The following is a 23,775-nucleotide window of genomic DNA, read 5'->3' as shown; positions in this document are numbered from 1 at the left end:
GTGATGTGAGGGGTATATATGATATATGTGGTAGCACAGTGAGGTCAGTTGTGGTGAGAGGGGTATATATGATATATGTGGGGGCACAGTGTGGTCAGTTGTGGTGTGAGGGGTATAAAAGATATATGTGGGGGTACAGTGTGGTCAGTAATGGTGTGAGGGGTATATACAATATATGTGGGGCACAGTGAGGTCAGTTGTGGTGTGAGGGGTATATATGATATATGTGGGGGCACAGTGTGGTCAGTTGTGTTGTGAGGGGTATATATGATATATGTGGGGGCACAGTGTGGTCAGTTGTGGTGTGAGGGGTATATATGATATATGTGGGGGCACAGTGTGGTCAGTTGTGTTGTGAGGGGTATATATGATATATGTGGGGGCACAGTGTGGTCAGTTGTGGTGTGAGGGGTATATATGATATATGTGGGAGCACAGTGTGGTCAGTTGTGGTGTGAGGGGTATATATGATATATGGGGGGCACAGTGTGGTCAGTTGTGGTGTGAGGGGTATATATGATACATGTGGGGGTGCAGTGTGGTCAGTTGTGGTGTGAGGAGGTATATATGATATATGTGGGGGCACAGTGTGGTCAGTTGTGGTGTGAGGGGTATATATGATATATGTGGGGGCACAGTGTGGTCAGTTGTGGTGTGGGGGGTATATATGATATATGTGGGGGCACAGTGTGGTCAGTTGTGGTGTGAGGGGTATATATAATATATGTGGGGGCACAGTGTGGTCAGTTGTGGTGTGAGGGGTATATATGATATATGTGGGGGGCACAGTGTGGTCAGTTGTGGTGTGAGGGGTATATATAATATATGTGGGGGGCACAGTGTGGTCAGTTGTGGTGTGGGGGGTATATATGATATATGTGGGGGCAGAGTGTGGTCAGTTGTGGTGTGAGGGGTATATATGATATATGTGGGGCACAGTGTGGTCAGTTGTGGTGTGAGGGATATATATGATATATGTGGGGGCACAGTGTGGTCAGTTGTGGTGTCAGGGGTATGTATGATATATGTGGGGGTACAGTGTGGTCAGTTGTGGTGTGAAGGGTATATATGATATATGTGGGGGCACAGTGTGGTCAGTTGTGGTGTGAGGGGTATATATGATATATGCGGGATCACAGTGTGCTCAGTTGTGGTGTGAGGGGTGTATATGATATATGTGGATTTACAGTGTGGTCAGTTGTGATGTGAGGGGTATATATGATATATGTGGGGGCACAGTGTGGTCAGTTGTAGTGTGAGGGGTATATATGATATATGTGGGGGCACAGTGTGGTCAGTTGTAGTGTGACTGGTATATATGATATATGTGGGGGCACAGTGTGATCATTTGTGGTGTGAGGGGTATATATGTGCAACATCCCCCACCGGGGCCTAGCCCTTGAGGTGAGGCCTGGAGACAGCCGGGGCCCGCGGTACCGGAGTGGCTGGCGGTTGCGGCCTAAGCACGCTATTGTCACGGTGCTTGGTACGGGGTAACCGGAGGGCTGTCCTACAGCCTGGCAGGTCTCCAGCAGGGTGGTGTTGGCAAGAAAAGATGAGGGAGAGGCTGCTATAGCGGATCTCCCTGGGGCAACCCCTTAATGTCCCGAGTGTGAGTCTCTGGGTGATGGACAGGGTGCCGGTGATGAAGGCAGCCGTATTAGCAGGGACCAGACGGAGACAGAAGTTGAAGAAAACAACTTACAGTTCTTTATTTGAACCGCAGGAACCGCAGCAAACGTGCCTTTAACAGGTAGGTAGGGTGCCGAGATGTGAGTTGGAGGGAGCCTCAGGAGATAGTTCACCAGCCTGGAAGTAGAGGGCAGGCTGGGAGGCAGCTGTGTCCTGGTAGGAAGCTTCAGCTTGTCCTGTAGGGCTTCAGGTATCACCTTCAAAGGTAAGATGATACCCCTTTTCCTCACTACACTAACTCTAGTCTAATGCTCCACTCTTCAGAGGCAGGGGCTAGGCTCTTCCTGCTCTGGTATGGGCTAGACAGAGATTACTCACTCACTCACTGATTCTCCTAGGATTCCACACTAGAATAATCATCTAATGTTCTCCAGAACATTCCTGGCCAGAGGTTTTATTACCTCCCTTTGGTCAGGTGGTGGCTGCTCCTCCAATCACATCTCAGCTTACAGAGCACAGGATGTCACACATATCATTGGATAACAGCATCTGGCATTATACAAAATACTTAACTCCTGCCTTGCCAGGCAGGATTCACCACTGCAATACCGCTATGTCCTATCAGGACCATGTAGTGTAAGGTGATTACATGCAGGTGGGACGTATTCGCAAACCCTACCTCGCCATTGCATCGGCGAGGGTGTTGCATACCCCGGGGGCAATTGAAAGAGCCGCCCTCGGCTCGACTACAGATGGTTTAGGGCACGGAGGGGGCTAAAGGCACTTCTGGGAAGTGCAGGCTATGTGAGGTGTAGGGACAAACCGCCCATGGTCCTGGAGACAGGCACCTGGGTTGGTGTCGGACTAAGACAAAACATGTAGCTGTATGACAGTTGGTCGCTGACGCCATTAAACCGAACTGTACAGTAGGAAAGGTGTGGTGTCATGTCCTGTAATCCACTCCTTGCACCAAGGCCTGTATATTTGTTTTATCAACGCTTCTTCCCTGGCGGCAATTATATAAGGTGTCTATCTGCATTGCGTTAGCATATGCGACACGAGTACCTCCTGACTGACAACCTTACCCATGTATGAGTGGCATCCAGGTGCTAGCTGTGTAACACCCCCGGTCCCCTAAAGACCCGCAGTTTACGGACTACCCCCATGTGCAAACCTCAGTTTGAGGGATCAGGTAGCGGTCAGTGTTTTACACAAAAAGACGGTCCGACACAGCCACACTACAACCTGAAAAGCCTATAAAAGGGTTAATGCAGACTACTGGCAGATATGACAGTGTGCAACAGGTAAATTCACATTGGCTTAGGAGCCCAATGGGTACACATCTTATAACATTGCAAACGTTACAGAGGTAGATAGGCTACTCAGGGTAGCAAGATAGCAAATGTCTCTTTTCCTGCAAAGAAAAGGCATAAACAGTGCATGCAGAATGTCCATACCTAGAAAGGAAGGCATTAAGTGCAAAATGATAATAAATTACATTGCAACTTTTCCTGGAGGTTGGCAAAAGTCTCTCAGAAGGTCTCTACTGACAAAGTCCATCTTCTGGGTACAGCCCTTGATGTGGGGAAAAGTGCAATGAAGAAGCAAAGGGTCTCCTCTTTTTGGAGAGGGACAGAGTCCTTTGATGACATCCCTGCTGTGGCAGAGGAAGGGTGCTATCATAGCACATGACAATGTATAATCTCTTGACTGAGATAAATAAGGGTAAGAGTCTCAGGACTGTCTCTGGCTCTTTGGGGAAAATGGAAAAATATACACAATATGTACAAAGGACATAGTACCTGGAGAGGGCTACAGCCCTTCAGGGATTACTCCGCATCTTCGCTGGGTTCCACAGGGACAGGATCCAGAGTCAATAAGGAATCCTGTGCTTCCTCAGCGGGAGTAGGTGCCGGCTGGGGACACCCGGTGGCAGTAGTGAGTACTGCAAGTGCAGCAACATCCTCCGGACCTTCAGGGGGAGGAGCACTGTCGCCCGGGGTGTCGGCTGTTCCAGCCGGGGGCTCAACTGAGCCAGGGACCACAGAGGGGTCCATGAAGAAGTAAATGGGAACCTGCGGCAGCGCCGCGGCTCCTTCCGGCTCCGGTTCTTCTGGGGCCGGGTCATCACCCCACCGGTAGGTAACAATTGGAGAAGAGGGCCTAGTGGGAGCCTCCGGACAAGGCTCACCAGCCGGGATGTCCTCACCCACGGAAGAGCCGCGGGACCTGGCAATGCTCCCAGCAGGGGAACCGTTGGGGGTGGCGCCCTGTATCATGCCCGGCCCATGGATGGCAATGGGACCCGTACTCACGATTACCGTGGATGGGGCATTCACATGGGTCACCGCCCGGGGACTTGCAGCCGAGGAGGAAGAGGTGTTCGGAGACTCCGGCCACTCGTCGTCCTCATACCAGTCGTCCTGCGGGTAATAGCGGTCCTCATCGGAGTCGGGGATCCGGATCACTCCAGCCGCCCAGGGCCCTCGCGGTCCTTCCTGCAGGGAGAACTCTATACACTCGCCTGGCTTGAGGTTGTGCTGGTTCTCCGGCAGATCAGGCCTCTTGACGGACCGGCGGGGTATAAATACTTCCCGTCCGGTATAGTCCTGGGTAGCGAAGCCATAGCCCTTCCGCTTGTCGAAGAACCTGACCATGCCGGTGGTGCGGTTCTTCTCGACCCAAGCTCCCGCTGTGGATCTGCCGGCCATATACCGCTGGGCCTCCTTCTCTCGGCGTCGCTGCTCCGAGACAGCGTCTCGGAGTCGCCGGCGGGTGGCCTCACCTCGGCCTCGAGGCTGCGGAGGTGCCGGTGCTGGGGCTCGTGGCTCCGGTGCAGGTTCGGATCTCCTGGGGCGACAGGTAGGTGCCGGAACAGGAGCAGGAACCACCGGAGGGTCAGGAACCACCCTAGCGGGGCTAGCAGGCCGCGTAGCCGGAGGGGTAGACCTCGGAGCAGGTGGAGCGGTCGTACTAGGCCCAGGCGTTGGCTCCGCAGGAGTCGGGGCCTCTCCACGTGGCGCCTCCACGTGGGCCCGCGCTACCGGGATGGCAGCCGGGATAGGGACCAGGATCCGCCCGGGAGGAATCGGGTAGTGCGTCACCGTCTGGTAGCAGGTCCGGGTGACGAAAGCCCGAGTAATTCCTCGATGCAGCCGATGTCCAGCGGAAGGTCGTCGGACGGGCTGTGCAGAGACGACCACCATCGTTTCAAAGACTTCGTAGAAGTCTGGTCGCTCCACAGGAGGGAAGGGCGGAGGACCCCACATGATGCAGTCCTCACCGCTCAACATCCACTTGAGAACTCGCGCTTCTCTGAGGCAGGGCAGGAAGTCCGCCTCGGGCCAGGGGGTGGAGTCTGAGTCCTTCCCGCCAAGGGCTGTGGCGGGCTCTAATTTTTCCTGCGCCACAGGAGGCGGGGTTCGCGCCATTCGCGCGTGGGTGGAGCTTTGTGCGTCATCTGGATTTCCCGCCTGTGAAGGTTTTGGCGGGCTGGAATTACTTGCTGCGCCACAGTTTCTGAGGTAAAAATCTTCAGGCGCGGCAGCGCCGGATGTAGCAGAGCTGGTACAGTTCTTGCAGGGATTAACCTCTGGAGTGCTGGAGCGACGCTCGGCAGCACGTGGCAGCAGTATAACGCAGTTCAGAAACACACAAGTCCTTAGGCCTAAACCCGGATGGCAGCAGGGTTAGGCAGCACAGTCTTTTTAATAAAGGAAAGTCTTTAATGCCGTAATAAGGCACAGAAGTATCAATCCTGTTCGTGACGCCACTTGCAACATCCCCCACCGGGGCCTAGCCCTTGAGGTGAGGCCTGGAGACAGCCGGGGCCCGCGGTACCGGAGTGGCTGGCGGTTGCGGCCTAAGCACGCTATTGTCACGGTGCTTGGTACGGGGTAACCGGAGGGCTGTCCTACAGCCTGGCAGGTCTCCAGCAGGGTGGTGTTGGCAAGAAAAGATGAGGGAGAGGCTGCTATAGCGGATCTCCCTGGGGCAACCCCTTAATGTCCCGAGTGTGAGTCTCTGGGTGATGGACAGGGTGCCGGTGATGAAGGCAGCCGTATTAGCAGGGACCAGACGGAGACAGAAGTTGAAGAAAACAACTTACAGTTCTTTATTTGAACCGCAGGAACCGCAGCAAACGTGCCTTTAACAGGTAGGTAGGGTGCCGAGATGTGAGTTGGAGGGAGCCTCAGGAGATAGTTCACCAGCCTGGATGTAGAGGGCAGGCTGGGAGGCAGCTGTGTCCTGGTAGGAAGCTTCAGCTTGTCCTGTAGGGCTTCAGGTATCACCTTTAAAGGTAAGATGATACCCCTTTTCCTCACTACACTAACTCTAGTCTGATGCTCCACTCTTCAGAGGCAGGGGCTAGGCTCTTCCTGCTCTGGTATGGGCTAGACAGAGATTTCTCACTCACTCACTGATTCTCCTAGGATTCCACACTAGAATAATCATCTAATGTTCTGATCTGAGCTGAGCTCAGACTAAACTGTTCTCCAGAACATTCCTGGCCAGAGGTCCTATTACCTTCCTTTGGTCAGGTGGTGGCTGCTCCTCCAATCACATCTCAGCTTACAGAGCACAGGATGTAACACATATCATTGGATAACAGCATCTGGCATTATGCAAAATACTTAACTCCTGCCTTGCCAGGCAGGATTCACCACTGCAATATCCCTATGTCCTGTCAGGACCATATAGTGTAATGGGATTACATGCAGGTGGGACGTATTCGCAAACCCTACCTCGCCATTGCATCGGCGAGGGTGTTGCATATGATATATGTGGGGGCACAGTGTGGTCAGTTGTGGTGTGAGGGGTATATATGATATATGTGGGGGCACAGTGTGGTCAGTTGTGGTGTGAGGAGTATATATGATATATGTAGGGGGGCACAGTGTAGTCAGTTGTGGTTTGAGGGGTATATATGATATATGTGGGGGGCACAGTGTGGTCACTTGTAGTGTGAGAGGTATATATGATATATGTGGGAGCACAGTGTGGTAAGTTGTGATGTGAGGGGTATATATGATATATGTGGGGGCACAGTGTGGTCAGTTGTGGTGTGAGGGGTGTATATGATATATTTGGGGGCACAGTGTGGTAAGTTGTGGTGTGAGGGGTATATATGATATATGTGGGGCACAGTGTGGTCAGTTGTAGTGTGAGGAGTATATATGATATATGTGGGGGCACAGTGTGGTCAGTTGTAGTGTGAGGGGTATATATGATATATGTGGGGGCACAGTGTGGTCAGTTGTGGTGTGAGGTGTATATATGATATATGTGGGGGCACAGTGTGGTCAGTTATAGTGTGAGGGGTATATATGATATATGTGGGGGCACAGTGTGGTCAGTTGTGGTGTGAGGGGTATATATAATATATGTGGGGGCTCAGTGTGGTCAGTTGCGGTGTGGGAGTATATATGATATATGTGGGTGCACAGTGTGGTCAGTTGTGGTGTGAGGGGTATATATGATATATGTGGGGGGCACAGTGTGGTCAGTTGTGGTGTGAGGGGTATATATGATATATGTGGGGGCACAGTGTGGTCAGTTGTGGTGTGAGCGGTATATATAATATATGTGGGGGCACAGTGTGGTCAGTTGTGGTGTGCGGGGTATATATGATATATGTGAGGGCACAGTGTGGTCAGTTGTGGTGTGAGGGGTATATATGATATATGTGGGGGCACAGTGTGGTCAGTTGTGGTGTGAGGGGTATATATGATATATGTGGGGGCACAGTGTGGTCAGTTGTGGTGTGAGGGGTATATATGATATATGTTGGGGTACTAAGATCCTGCGCCTGATATCCTGCATGTGTCACTTCCCCGCTCAGGTCCCCGGAGTTCACCTTCTTCTTCCTGGTACATGTAAGTGCATTGTCCGTGTATAATGTGCTGTGCGGGGAGTCACTAAGATCGTGCCCCCGATATCCTGCATGTGTCACTTCCCCGCTCAGGTCCCCGGAGTTCACCTTCTGGTGCATGTAAGTGCATTGGCTTGTGACACAATTTTGTTGTTAAATCCCGCGGTTTGTCCGAATCAGTTGGATTTTGTCGATTGAGCCAAAATACAATCGTGTGCGACTCTATCCCCTTTTAAATCCCTGTCCCAACGTCGCAAAACGGAAATCTTCGGGATGTCCGAGGTCCGCGGGGCCCTTAGTACATGAGCCCCATTATATTTATGGTACGGTGAATATCCCATCCTCATACTCGGGAGAAATTGGGGATCAAACTTATTGGAGTTTTTCATCATTTAATACTTTGTGCCAAAATTAATGTATTGTCTTAAAAATATTACAGCTTGTAAATTCCACCTCCATTTTGTTTTAACCCCCGTGAAACATCTAAAGGGTTAACAAACTTCTTAAAGTTGATTTTTCACACATTGAGGGGTTTAGTTTCTAAAATGGCATAATTTATGGGGGTTTTCTGCTCTTTAGGCCTCTCACAGTCACTTAAAGCTGTGCAAGGGCCTCCAAATAAGGGTTTTGGGGATTTTTTATAACCAAACCTCCCAACAACCTAGAAAAGAGAGAGGAGGCAGAAAAAGCCGATATAAAGCAGAACATGTAGGAAATGTTAGTTATAAAGTTACTTGGGTGCTATGATTATCTGCCTGAAAAGCAGAAAACTAAGAATGAAAATGAATAATTTTTAGCAATTTTTGCCAAATTTCCATTTTTTTCATAACTAAACACAAAAGATATCTTCAAAATGTTTCTATTACTTTGAAGTACAATGTGTGACCAGAAAACAATCTCAAAATCCCCCGGATATTTTAAAGTGTTGCGAAGGTAGAACACCTCCTATAATGACACAGGGCACATTTTTAAAAAATGGCTTAAACCAGCAGGGGTTAATGTTTATGTTTTTTATCTCAACTTTGTTATTCTCTGCCTTGCCAGTTTTGGGTGTATTATTATTTTTGCTTGGGATGTTGTTGCGCTAATTGTATTTTACATGGAAAAATTTAAAATAAATGAGTTGAAAAAAAATAAGAAGCGCAGTGTTGTCATATTTTTAGGGGCACAGTGTGGAAATTAGCAGAAGCAGACGGCATATGGATAATGAATGAGACACAAGTCACAATGAAGTCCTCTCCCTTATGGAGCAGATTGTCACATGTAAGATACTAGATGCCACTGCAACACCCTCGCCGATGCAATGGCGAGGTAGTGTTTGCGAATACATCCCACCTGCATATACCCACATCACACTACATGGTCCTTATAGGACATAGCGGTATTGCAGTGGTGAATCCTGCCTGGCAAGGCAGAGGTTAAGTATTTTGTATGATGCAAGATGCTATTGTCCAATGATATGTGTTACATCCTGTGCTCTGTAAGCTGAGATGTGATTGGAGGAGCAGCCACCACCTGACAAAAGGAAGGTAATAAAACCCCTGGCCAGGAATGTTCTAGGAGTCTTTTCTAGGGAGATTCTAGTGTGGAATCCTAGAGATCAGTGAGTGAGTGAGTAATCTCTGTCTAGCCCATACCAGAGCAGGAAGAGCCTAGCCCCTGCCTCTGAAGAGTGGAGCATTAGACTAGAGTTAGTGTAGTGAGGAAAAGGGGTATCATCTTACCTTTATAGGTGATACCTGAAGCCCTACAGGACAAGCTGAAGCTTCCTACCAGGACACAGCTGCCTCCCAGCCTGCCCTCTACATCCAGGCTGGTGAACTATCTCCTGAGGCTCCCTCCAACTCACATCTCAGCACTCCATCTACCTGTTAAAGGCACGTTGCTGCGGTTCCTGCCGGTTCAAATAAAGAACTGTAAGTTGTTTTCTTCAACTTCTGTCTCCGTCTTCATCACCGGCACCCTGTCCATCACCCAGAGACTCACACTCGGGCCATTAAGGGGTTGCCCCAGGGAGATCCGCTATAGCAGCCGCTCCCTCATCTTTTCTTGCCAACACCACCTGCTGGAGACCTGCCAGGCTATAGGACAGCCCTCCGGTTCCCCCGTACCAAGCACCGTGACGATAGCGTGCTTAGGCCGCAACCGCCAGCCACTCAGGTACTGCGGGCCCCGGCTGACTCCAGGCCTCACCTCAAGGGCTAGGCCCCGGTGGGGGATGTTGCACCACTTCATCCTGTGTCTGATTAGTCCTGTAGTCAGTGACTTACCTCCTGCAGTCAGACTGGCAGTGGGTCAGTGACTTACCTCCTGCAGTCAGGCTGGCAGTGGGTCAGTGACTTACCTCCTGCAGTCAGGCTGGCAGTGGGTCAGTGACTTACCTCCTGCAGTCAGGCTGGCAGTGGGTCAGTGACTTACCTCCTGCAGTCAGGCTGGCAGTGGGTCAGTGACTTACCTCCTGCAGTCAGGCTGGCAGTGGGTCAGTGACTTACCTCCTGCAGTCAGACTGGCAGTGGGTCAGTGACTTACCTCCTGCAGTCAGACTTGCAGTGGGTCCAGGGTCGGACTGGGGTGCCTGGGGCCCACCAGAGAAATTGATTCTGGGGGCCCACCATACCGCTGCCAAGAAATATTCGTTATTTCACAGGAGTTCACAGCGACTGCAGTTTGCTTAGCACCAACTTCCCAATAAAAATAACAAACTATAACCCTTCAACTCCTTTGTATGTTTTCTGCAGCACATAAGAAGACTAGGCACTGATATTATACAAATAGTCTAGGTAGTTAATCAGTAATTACAGTTATCAGACTCAAAAGTGGGATTCAGTACCTCAAGACGCAAGATAACTTCTCCCTTTTTTTTCCTTATCAATGGAGAATTTTCCACCAGATATCTTCATCTCTCTGTGGCACATCTCCACACTGTGCAACTAAAGATTTCACTGTCACTATAGCATAATGTCACCTGGATAACAATGTCCCACTCTGTGCTCCTAAATAATATTTACCACTCACAAAACAACAGACCACACTGTGCCCCCCCCCACCAATACCAAATATACCCCCATAACAAAAAACATACTGTGCCCTCTCCATAAATGAAATATTACATTGAGCTCCTTAGTGTATTACAATCCCACCCCGAGTAAATAATATGATAAACCTAATAAAATAAACTGGACATCATTCCCTTTAATTACATAATATATCATTTCCAATGCTCTCCATATATTTACTGCTCTGCTTATCAAATATTTTATATAAAAGTCCTAATAAATACTCCTATTCAGGTATTTATTGGCACAGCACAGTACTACTACTCCTATCCTGTATATATAGGCACAGCACAGTACTACTACTCCTATCCTGTATATATGGGCACAGCACAGTACTACTACTCCTATTCAGGTATTTATTGGCACAGCACAGTACTACTACTCCTATCCTGTATATATGGGCACAGTACTACTACTCCTATCCTGTATATATAGGCACAGCACAGTACTACTACTCCTATCCTGTATATATGGGCACAGCACAGTACTACTACTCCTATTCAGGTATTTATTGGCACAGCACAGTACTACTACTCCTATCCTGTATATATAGGCACAGCACAGTACTACTACTCCTATCCTGTATATATGGGCACAGCACAGTACTACTACTCCTATCCTGTATATATGGGGACAGCACAGTACTACTACTCCTATCCTGTATATATGGGGACAGCACAGTACTACTACTCCTATCCTGTATATATGGGCACAGCACAGTACTACTACTCCTATCCTGTATATATAGGCACAGCACAGTACTACTACTCCTATCCTGTATATATGGGCACAGCACAGTACTACTACTCCTATCCTGTATATATGGGCACAGCACAGTACTACTACTCCTATCCTGTATATATGGGCACAGCACAGTACTACTACTCCTATCCTGTATATATTAGCACAGTACTACTACTCCTATCCTGTGTATATTAGCACAGTACTACTACTCCTATCCTGTGTATATTAGCACAGTACTACTACTCCTATCCTGTATATATTAGCACAGCACAGTACTACTACTCCTATCCTGTATATATTAGCACAGTACTACTACTCCTATCCTGTGTATATTAGCACAGTACTACTACTCCTATCCTGTGTATATTAGCACAGTACTACTACTCCTATCCTGTGTATATTAGCACAGTACTACTACTCATATCCTGTGTATATTAGCACAGTACTGCTACTCCTATCCTGTATATATGGACACAGCACAGTACTACTACTCCTATCCTGTGTATATTAGCACAGTACTACTACTCCTATACTGTATATATTAGCACAGTACTACTACTCCTATCCTGCATATATTAGCACAGTGCTACCACTCCTATCCTGTATATATGGAAACAGCACACTACTACTCCTATCCTGTATATATTATCACAGTACTACTACTCCTATCCTGTATATATTAGCACAGTACTACTACTCCTATACTGTATATATTAGCACAGTACTACTACTCCTATCCTGTATATATTAGCAAAGTACTACCACTCCTATCCTGTATATATGGAAACAGCACACTACTATTCCTTTCCTGTATATATTATCACAGTACTACTACTCCTATCCTGTATATATTAGCACAGTACTACTACTCCTATACTGTATATATTAGCACAGTACTACTACTCCTATCCTGTATATATTAGCACAGTACTACCACTCCTATCCTGTATATATGGAAACAGCACACTACTATTCCTTTCCTGTATATATTATCACAGTACTACTACTCCTATCCTGTATGTATGGACACAGCACAGTACTACTACTCCTATCCAGTATGTATGGACACAGCACAGTACTACTACTTCTATCCTGTATGTATGGACACAGCACAGTACTACTACTCCTATCCTGTCCTGCACACTTATTAGTGGTAATTTAGTGGTAGTTTGCGTATAGCCCCTATTCATTAATAGCTATAGGAAGCCCCAGACCCCATACACACACAAGTTATAATTGAAAAAAAATAAACTGCAATACTCACTGCACGCGATCATCCTCATTCCATCCTTCCTCCCGGCTTCTCCTCTGCACGGAGGAAGGCGCCCAGCGCAGGCAGCATAGTGACGTCACACGCTGGCAGCGCTGGGACGCCTTCTTCCCGTCCCTTGCGCTTCTGACAGAGCAGTGAAGTGTTTGCACGGCACTTCCTGCTCTGTCCCGGCTCGCAGCGATGCGTGCCTGCAACAGGGTGCCGGAAGTAGACGGCGGCCTCAGATTGCGGGCATTCTACTCTGCGGCATATTTATGACAGGGGGCCCGGACCGAGACATTCATTATATTACTGTCCCGGTCCCGGCCCATACCTGCCAGTTCGCGATCGCGGTCGCGACCCCTGCGACCGCGATCGTTACGCTACTGAGTGCGACCCTGCTGTCAGGGCCCTCAGATGGGGATGGAGGGCCCTGCTGTAGCAGAGGTATCGGGGGCCCACCGGAGGATTCACCGGTGCTCCGGTGGGCCAGTCCGAGCCTGAGTGGGTCAGTGACTTACCTCCTGCAGTCAGACTGGCAGTGGGTCAGTGACTTACCTCCTGCAATCAGGCTGGCAGTGGGTCAGTGACTTACCTCCTGCAATCAGACTGGCAGTGGGTCAGTGACTTACCTCCTGCAGTCAGGCTGGCAGTGGGTCAGTGACTTACCTCCTGCAGTCAGGCTGGCAGTGGGTCAGTGACTTACCTCCTGCAGTCAGGCTGGCAGTGGGTCAGTGACTTACCTCCTGCAGTCAGGCTGGCAGTGGGTCAGTGACTTACCTCCTGCAGTCAGACTGGCAGCGGGTCAGTGACTTACCTCCTGCAGTCAGGCTGGCAGTGGGTCAGTGACTTACCTCCTGCAGTCAGGCTGGCAGCGGGTCAGTGACTTACCTCCTGCAGTCAGGCTGGCAGCGGGTCAGTGACTTACCTCCTGCAGTCAGGCTGGCAGTGGGTCAGTGACTTACCTCCTGCAGTCAGGCTGGCAGTGGGTCAGTGACTTACCTCCTGCAGTCAGGCTGGCAGCGGGTCAGTGACTTACCTCCTGCAGTCAGACTGGCAGCGGGTCAGTGACTAGTCTGCCCTCTGAATCTGGGCCAGAGACTGTGTCACGTTGCTCTCAGTTGTTGTTATCAGTATTTATGACTGGGGTAGGAATGGATTTTTTAAAAGATTTTTTTTATGTATTTAAAAACACAAGTCCACAATCTCTATACGGTCCATAGAAGCCTTAATATTTTGCTGCCGGACCACAATGTCACCTTAAAGGGAACCTGTCACTACGACCCCCATTTTTCACCATGCCCATGTTCCATGAGCCCATAACATGGTTTGTGAGTAGTATAAATTTGTTATAATCATATAGAGGCAGATTTACTTACCCGGTCCATTCGCGATCCAGCGGCGCGTTCTCTGCGGTGGATTCGGGTCCGGACGGGATTCACTAAGGCAGTTCCTCCGCCGTCCACCAGATGTCGCTGCTGCGCTAAAGTTTCCCGAGGCCCGCCGGAATGCACAAGCCTATACCTAGTGCAGGTAAGCGCGAGTCCCGCAATACATTTTTTTTTTTAAATGTGGCGGTTTTTCCGAATCCGTTGGGTTTTCGCTCGGCCACGCCCCCCGATTTCCGTCCCGTGCATGCCAGCGCCGATGCGACACAATCCGATCGCGTGCGCCAAAATTCTGGGGCAATACAGGGAAAAATCGGCGCAAATCGGAAATATTCGGGTAACACGTCGGGAAAACGTGAATCGGGCCCTTAGTAAATGACCCCCATAGTGTATTTTACCTGGCTCCCTGCCAAGCTCCTACACTGAGCCCCGGGGGCAGGAATTCAAAAATCAAACTTATGTCTACTCTTGGATCTTTTCCACACGCTCCAGTCCCTCCCTCACGGAAAGGCAGCAGCTAGAAAGCTTCCCTCCCATGCCGCCCATCCATGACATCAGAGGGCAGACTGTAGCGTATGGGCTGGGAAAAAATCCAGGAGCAGACATCCGTTTCATTGTGAATTCCTGCATAAAAAATTGGGCTTGTGCTGACAGGTTCCCTGTAAGAAAGAGACTGATATTTCCATTTTTTCAGTCTCTGGGGCTCTCCCATGTCCCATTTTCCCTGTCAAAGCTCCTGTGAGGCTGTGACTGCCCATAATCTCTATAGACTATAACCCGGGCTGCCCAGCGGGGGGCGCTCACCTCCCATCTGTGTCACTGCTTTGATCAGGTACTTGGATTCCTCCAGGACTTGTCTCTCCATGGACGACTTCCCCATCCCAACATTCCTCAGAGAGGACATGGTGAACCTGCGGAGCTGACGCCATCGCTCTCCATCGATGCTGGGGAAACCTGCAGATCAGACGACACCATAATCATTACAAGGGGGAGACAGTCTACGAGAGAGCACATTACTGCAGTCTACGAGAGAGCACATCACTACAGTCTACGAGAGTGCAGATCACTACAGTCTATGAGAGTGCAGATCACTACAGTCTACGAGAGAGCATATCACTACAGTCTATGAGAGTGCAGATCACTACAGTCTATGAGAGAGCACATCACTACAGTCTATGAGAGTGCACATCACTACAGTCTATGAGAGTGCACTTCACTACAGTCTATGAGAGTGTCCCTATCACTGTAATCCATTTGAGATCACATTGCTGGGGTTTATGAGAGTGTCCCAGTCACTCCAGTCTATGAGATTGCATCTACAAGCTGAGGGACAATGATTTAGGTGACTGTGCTGCTCCTCAGGGGCGGGGCAAGGTTAAGTCAAGACTCTTTAAGTGACAGTCCTCCTTACAGTATCCTTTAGAGTAGGCATGAATGACCGGGAAGAAGGGGCGGTTGCTAAACTCTTCGGCATGTCGGAGCAGAGCGTCCTTCATTGCCTCGTAGCCACAGATGACCACGATGGGTTCGTTCAGCTTCCAGATGGTGAACACCGGGCCGTACTTCCTGTGGAGCTACAGGGAGACACAAGGAGGGGTTATAGCATCACTAAATACATGTACCCCAGAGCAGCGCTCCGAGAGAGACCCCAGCCCGTACACTACACCATGAGCACTATATGTACTGTAAGGCAGTATGATATCACAGACGTCTACAGAAGAAATCCCTACCAAAAATGAGGAATATATCAGAGGGGAGGGGCTTCACAGGAATAAAAATTAAAATGTAGCTTTAAATAAATTGCTTTTAAAAGGAGAACAAAAATCATGACACCACTCCACCTCCGTCATGATTCAGGGGGGCGTTACCACCTGAAACGCGTTGATGTTTCATCTGACCCCGTTTTGTCCGGGATGCCGGATCGTGGCTTGTTTGTTTCGAGGAGATCCGTGTAGCGGTGAGACTGTGACCACGGATGAGCGGCTCTACTTTTATGAACATGTTAGTAGCTTTCTGAATACCCAGGATAGCCGGTGCCCTGGTGGTGGTGCCGACATCTCATATGATATGACATTTCATATATAGAGGTGGGTGCCACCCATCTCATCAATTATGTGGCACACCTGTGGGAGGAGTCACTTAACCAGGAGATGCCTGGGGGAGGAGTAACCTGACCCTCCGCCTCCACATCAGCCCAAGGGGGCGTGTCACTGATGGAGGGATTCCCTGTTTGGCACCGTGATGCAAAACCTGCCTGGATTCAATGATAATGCTTCACGGCTCCATGGTGGCTATGCATGACTCCCGAAGCAGAGCCAGGACCAGGAGGAGGCCCCACATGACTGCTGTGTGAAGGTAGCTCCTCCCCTGGGCTGGCCCCAACCCCCTATGTCATCTCATTACTCAAGGAAGAGGAGGAGGAAGCAGGACTGCAGGGAACGACACAAAGGTAAGTAGCAAAGTTTTTTTTGTTAATAACAAGAAACAAGGGAGGACAGGAGGCTACAATATGAGATGAGGGGTGACTATATAAGAGGGACAGAGGACAGGAGGCCACTATATGAGAGGGGTGGAGGACAGGAGGCCACTATATGAGAGGGGTGGAGGACAGGAGGCCACTATATGAGAGGGGTGGAGGACAGGAGGCCACTATATGAGAGGGGTGGAGGGCAGGAGGCCACTATATGAGAGGGGTGGAGGGCAGGAGGCCACTATATGAGAGGGGTGGAGGGCAGGAGGCCACTATATGAGAGGGGTGGAGGACAGGAGGCCACTATATGAGAGGGGTGGAGGACAGGAGGCCACTATATGAGAGGGGTGGAGGGCAGGAGGCCACTATATGAGAGGGGTGGAGGGCAGGAGGCCACTATATGAGAGGGGTGGAGGACAGGAGGCCACTATATGAGAGGGGTGGAGGACAGGAGGCCACTATATGAGAGGGGTGGAGGGCAGGAGGCCACTATATGAGAGGGGTGGAAGGCAGGAGGCCACTATATGAGAGGGGTGGAGGACAGGAGGCCACTATATGAGAGCGGTGGAGGACAGGAGGCCACTATATGAGAGGGGTGGAGGACAGGAGGCCACTATATGAGAGGGGTGGAGGACAGGAGGCCACTATATGAGAGGGGTGGAGGACAGGAGGCCACTATATGAGAGGGGTGGAGGGCAGGAGGCCACTATATGAGAGGGGTGGAGGGCAGGAGGCCACTATATGAGAGGGGTGGAGGACAGGAGACCACTATATGAGAGGGGTGGAGGACAGGAGGCCACTATATGAGAGGGGTGGAAGGCAGGAGGCCACTATATGAGAGGGGTGGAGGACAGGAGGCCACTATATGAGAGCGGTGGAGGACAGGAGGCCACTATATGAGAGGGGTGGAAGGCAGGAGGCCACTATATGAGAGGGGTGGAGGACAGGAGGCCACTATATGAGAGCGGTGGAGGACATGAGGCCACTATATGAGAGGGGTGGAGGACATGAGGCCACTATATGAGAGTGGTGGAGGACATGAGGCCACTATATGAAAGTAATGGAGGACAGGAGGCCACTATATGAGAGGGGTGGAAGGCAGGAGGCCACTATATGAGAGGGGTGGAGGACAGGAGGCCACTATATGAGAGCGGTGGAGGACATGAGGCCACTATATGAGAGGGGTGGAGGACATGAGGCCACTATATGAGAGTGGTGGAGGACATGAGGCCACTATATGAAAGTAATGGAGGACAGGAGGCCACTATATGAGGGGGATGGAGGACAGGAGGTCACTATATGAGGGGGATGGAGGACAGGAGGTCACTATATAAGAGTAATGGAGGACAGGAGGCCACTATATGAGAGGGGTGGATGACAGGAGGCCACTATATGAGAGCAATGGAGGACAGGAGACCACTATATGAGAGGGGTGGAGGACAGGAGGCCACTATATGAGAGGGGTGGAGGACAGGAGGCCACTATATGAGAGCAATGGAGGAGGACGGGAGGCCACTATATGAGAGGGGTGGAGGACAAGAGGCCACAATATGAGAGGGGTGGAGGACAAGAGGCCACTATATAAGTGGTCAGGGAGATATCTAATGTTCTTATATAGTGGGAATATGCATCCAAATAAAACATAATGGTGACACTAAACTGGTTTTCAGAGTCTCAAATGGGTTCATCCTTCTCCATGGCGCGGGGATTGGGATAGGTGGATATTACAGGATGGCTTGAATGACTTTATATCATTCATTTCCTTCATTGGGTAAAGATGCTGGCCCAATTCCAGGTCGTCTTTACTATCTGGACTTATTGTCTCTCTATATCTTACATCATACATGTTCTATTGGAATGCATTTTCCCTCTATATAAGAACTTTAGAAACATTAGACATCTCCATGACTCCTGCATCTCCTCATGTTTGCTGTGTGCTCCCGAAGGTACGAAGGGAACACACAGACTATTGGTGTCATTAAGATCAAGACTGGGAATGATAGTTAGTCAGGCACTTTAAGGGAAGATGGGGTGAGCTTCAGTGCCGATACTGTATCTAGGGGGCAATAACATATAAACACAAATAACATTGTAACTAATAAATAATAACACAAAAACTCCTTGCTGGGTGGTAAATTGGTGAATATTTTCACAATATCCTTAAACATTAACATAAAGCACTTGAATGGGTGCACCAGAAATAACCAGCTCAGCCACCGTATACCAGCTGGACTCCCAGCTGGAAAGTCAACCAGCTGAGCATCACCATCTCCAATACTCTCTTTCCATCACTAGCAGCCCCTGTAACCATACACAGTGCTGTGACCACCACGCAGAAAGGAGAGGGATTGTTCAATCCTGTCTTGGAGATCAGACAAAAAGATATTTAGTCCAATATCGTTTAAATTCACACCATCTGGTCTCATCAGGTTAACATTGATGCCCCAAGCTATGTCTATCTTGGACCAGACAATAACAACTCCAGAGAAAAAGGCAATCATCCTCTCCAAATCCTAATGCATAAGCGTCAGCATTCGTCTACCCTAACAGAACAAAGGTCATCACCGCTGGTGTGCAACACCATAATGACCAAGCCAGGAGAAGATCTACTACTTGATGGCTTCCAGGAGAACTTATAACCATTGTAACCCATGAATGTGGAGGGTGGAAGACAGGAGGAGACAATGGGGCACATTTACTAAGGGTCCGAATTGCGTTTTTCCGCCGGGTTTCCCGTATTTTTCCGATTTGCGCGTATCATCAGTGTCCTACTGATCAATATGAGTGATCTAAACTGTGACATTAGTACAGGAGAGGAATAGCTATTGACAAGTATCTCACTTTTTGCCAAAACTACTCTTGATTTGTTATGAGATTATTTGTTCACCTTTTAAAAGCAATTTATTAAAAGTTGAACGTTATTGTTTATGTTATGAAAAGTTCTACAATTTTCCAATATAGTTTCCACATCAATTACTCACAGTTTTCTAGATCTCTGCTTGCTGTTCTACTATAGAAAGCTTCTATATTTACTTCTAGTGGATACAAATCTGTCCATGGTCACACAGGTGCACAACTCTTTATCATCACAGAGAGTATTCAGAAGTGTGTGTTATAATTTTATTATTGTGTGTTTTATAGTTTACATTATTGACATTTTTTAACTTTTAATAATGTAAACTATAACATTCATCTGCTGAAATGATGGCAATAATGTGGTGCAGCATTGAAAGACCAGCGGATGGAGCTGCAGAGGTGTTATGGCACGGAGGGATCAGCTGATGGCGCTGCAGAGGTGTTATGACATGGAGGGATCAGCTGATGGCGCTGCAGAGGTGTTATGACATGGAGGGATCAGCTGATGGCGCTGCAGAGGTGTTATGACATGGAGGGATCAGCTGATGGCGCTGCAGAGGTGCTATGACATGGAGGGATCAGCTGATGGCGCTGCAGAGGTGTTATGACATGGAGGGATCAGCTGATGGCGCTGCAGAGGTGTTATGACATGGAGGGATCAGCTGATGGCACTGCAGAGGTGTTATGACATGGAGGAAGTAGCTGATGGCACTGCAGAGGTGTTATGGCACGGAGGGATCAGCTGATGGCACTGCAGAGGTGTTATGACATGGAGGGATCAGATGATGGAGCTGCAGAGGTGTTATGACATGGAGAGATCAGCTGATGGTGCTGCAGATGTGATTATGGCATGGAGGGATCAGCTGATGGCACTGCAGATGTGATTATGGCATGGAGGGATCAGCTGATGGTACTGCAGTGGTGTCATGGCATGAAGGGATCAGCTGATGGCGCTGCAGATGTGATTATGGCTTGGAGCAATCAGCTGATGGGCGCTGTATGCAGGGCCGCCGATAGGGCAGTACAACTGGTACTGCCCTATGGGGCCCGGACTCTAAGACACTAGGGGGGGGGGGGCCCGGCCGGTGGGGTAATATGCGGTAATAGTACGTCAAACTTCTGGCCCCGGCTCCTGAATGGAGCCGGGGCCAGAAGCTGCGGGTGTCGGCTATATATTATAGCCGACACCCTCCTCTAACACCCGCGATCGGAGATTTCTCCGATCGCGGGTGTTAACCCCTAACACGCCGCGGTCGCGCTGACCGCGGCGTGCTAGGGGCATTTAACAGGATTTGGACCCCCCCGCGGCGCTTACCGGGGGGGTCCCGCTGCTCTGATCGCAGCCCCGGGACTGCCGGTGCCCGGGGCTGCGCGATCTTCTTCCGGGTGCCGGGTCCGTGCCTCCTGGCAGGACCCGGCTGTGACACACTGAGCATGCGCAGCATGCTCAGTGTTTCACATAATACAGTGTAATACATCTGTATTACACTGTATTAGGTGAAGAATAGCTTGAACAAGTGATCAGTGGATCACTTGTTCAAGCTAACCTGTAAAAGTAAAGAAAAAAAAGTTAAAAACACTGAATAAACACAATTTTTAATAAAAATAATTAATTAAATAGAGTTAAAGTCCCCTAAACACAAACATTCCCTATGCACATCTAATAAAGTAAAAATACCTGAAAATCACCAAAACCCCCCACATATTTGGTATCACCGCGTCCGTAACAATCTGTACAATAAGTCAGAAACATTATTGGACCCGTACGGTGAACGCCGTAAAAACAAAACCCGAAAAACTCGCCAAAAATATAAATTTTCATAAAATCCCTTTACAAAAATGTTCTAAAAAGTGATCAAAAAAAGTTATGTGCCCCAAAATGGTACCAATTGAAAGAACAACTCAACACGTAAAAAATAAGCCCTAAACTAGCTCTGTCAACCAAAAAATATTAAGGTTAAGTTCCCGAAAAGATGGCGATGCAGAAACAAATAAGATTTCCTCTGTATTAGTTTTTCTCCAGTAAAATTGTAAAAATAAATGAAAAACTATATAAATGAGGTATCACCGTAATCGTAGTGATCTATAGAATGAAAATATTATAGTATTTTTAGTGTATGGTGTACCAATGCCAATCTATAGAATGAAAATATTATAGTATTTTTAGTGTATGGTGTACGACCCCCAAAATATACAAAAAAAAGAAACCCCAAATTGACAATTTTCTTTTCCTCCATACATTAAAGAGTTAATAAAATCTCATCGAAAAGCTATAGACCCACTTAAATGAAGTATTTGTAAAGTGCATCTCATGTCGCAAAAAATAAGCCCTTAAATGTCCAAATTGCCAAAAAAATAAAGATTGTATAGCCAATAAAAAGTGACAATGCATAATCTGCTCTGAATGGCGCAGCTCCCCCTCAATGCCCTGGCGTGTGCCCATACAGCAGGTTACCACCACATATGGGGGATTGTTATACGCGGGAGAGATGGGGGATCAAATTTTGAAGAGCGTTTTGGAATTTTATCCACTGAGAATTTGTACATTTTATGAAAAACACATTAATTTAGCCAAATAAAATGTAATTTCGAAATTGCATCCGATTTTGTTTTAACCCCTGTAAACCAATTAAAGGGTTAACAAACTTCATAAAAGTTGTTTTACGTACGTTGAGGGGTGTAGTTTCTATAATGGAGTAATTTATGGGGTTTTACTTTATTTAGGCCTCTCAAAGTGACTTGAAACCTGAGCAGGTCCCTCAATAGCAGGATTTAGCTTTTTTTATGAAAATGTGAAAAATTGCACGTGACGTTCAATAGTATGACTCCTATTGGCAATCTACCAGAAGAGTGTGCCTTGTCGTAGCAACAGGCCTCAAACCCTGTTTGTGAAAGGTCACTGCGGGGGGCAGGAGGCTTGTTCGGTTTTGGGGTGTGTTGGGGCCCAGACACTTTTGCTGTATGGGGCCCCGAATTTCCTGATGGCTGCCCTGGCTGTATGGGAATGTTATTGTGGCTCTGGATGGCGGATTTATTTATACAGCACATTGTTGTGCTATAGGCACAGTATGGCGGTATGTATAGATCAGGCACAGTATGTGGGTATGTATAGATCAGGCACAGTATGGCAGTATGTATAGATCAGGCACAGCATGGCGGTATGTATAGATCAGGCACAGCATGGCGGTATGTATAGATCACGCACAGTATGGCGGTATGTATAGATCAGGCACAGCATGGCGGTATGTATAGATCTGGCACAGTATAGCGGTATGTATAGATCAGGCACAGTATGGCGGTATGTATAGATCAGGCACAGTATGGCGGTATGTATAGATCAGGCACAGTATGGCGGTATGTATAGATCAGGCAGCTGCCATATACCTCCATATAATAATAATTCAGAGGATGAGTCACTTACCTCCGGGAAGTATTTACAGGCAGCGCGGTCACCGATGTATTTGGGGGTCCCCAGGAGGGGCAGAGGGGCAGGACCTGGGGGCAGAAACTTATATTTCTTGTCTTTCCTCCAGAAAGTGAGAAGGAAGAGGAGGGAGAGGAGGAAGGAGACGACCACCGAGAAGACGGGGAGGACACTCATCATCCTGGAGAGAGGAGGAGGCAACATTGTATCAGCTCTGCAGAACATCACTCCCTCTACATACTGATACATAGTAATAATATCCTGCAGAACATCGCTCCCTCTACATACTGATACATAGTAATCATATCCTGCAGAACATCACTCCCTCTACATACTGATACACGGTAATAATATCCTGCAGAACATCACTCCCTCTACATACTGATACATAGTAATAATATCCTGCAGAACATCTCTCCCTCTACATACTGATACATAGTAATCATATCCTGCAGAACATCTCTCCCTCTACATACTGATACATAGTAATAATATCATGCAGAACATCTCTCCATCTACATACTGATACATAGTAATAGTATCCTGCAGATTATTACACCACTGACCTCTCTACAGAAGTGCACAACATCATTCACTCTACATAGTGATAATTTCCTGCATGTGTCGCTTCCCCGCTCAGGTCCCCGGAGTTCACCTTCTTCTTCCCGGTGCATGTAAGTGCATTGTCCGTGTATAATGCGCTGTGCGGGGAGTCACTAAGATCCTGCACCCGATATCCTGCATGTGTCACTTCCCCGCTCAGGTCCCCGGAGTTCACCTTCTTCTTCCTGGTGCATGTAAGTGCATTGTCCGTGTATAATGCGCTGTGCGGGGAGTCACTAAGATCCTGCATCCGATATCCTGCATGTGTCGCTTCCCCGCTCAGGTCCCTGGAGTTCACCTTCTTCTTCCTGGTGCATGTAAGTGCAGCGTCGGACTGGGCCGCCGGGGGACCGGTGAATCCCCCGGTGGGCCCTGACACCTGACACCATGTCGGGGGCCTCCGTTTCTATCCATAGGATGCCCCTGCCGGCGATCGCAATAGAACTCAATGCGGCCGGGAACTGGCCGACTGAGTTCT

General features: G+C 48.7%; 1 protein-coding gene across 1 annotated transcript in view; it reads right to left on the bottom strand.

Moving 5' to 3' along the window:
* Nucleotides 1-23,775, bottom strand: part of LOC140132375 (cytochrome P450 2C20-like) — a 56,262-nt gene that overhangs the window by 16,224 nt on the left and 16,263 nt on the right. The window contains exons 2-4 of the mRNA XM_072151064.1: nucleotides 22,692-22,875; nucleotides 15,356-15,518; nucleotides 14,749-14,898 (exon numbers count right to left, since the gene is read on the bottom strand). Of these exons, the coding sequence (XP_072007165.1) occupies nucleotides 14,749-14,898; nucleotides 15,356-15,518; nucleotides 22,692-22,874 (496 nt within the window). The 5' untranslated portion in view covers nucleotide 22,875. The remainder of the gene's footprint in view (nucleotides 1-14,748; nucleotides 14,899-15,355; nucleotides 15,519-22,691; nucleotides 22,876-23,775) is intronic.

This window comes from Engystomops pustulosus, chromosome 5 (assembly GCF_040894005.1).
Source record: "Engystomops pustulosus chromosome 5, aEngPut4.maternal, whole genome shotgun sequence".
NCBI lineage: Eukaryota > Metazoa > Chordata > Amphibia > Anura > Leptodactylidae > Engystomops > Engystomops pustulosus.
This window is presented reverse-complemented; position numbering and strand designations above follow the sequence as displayed.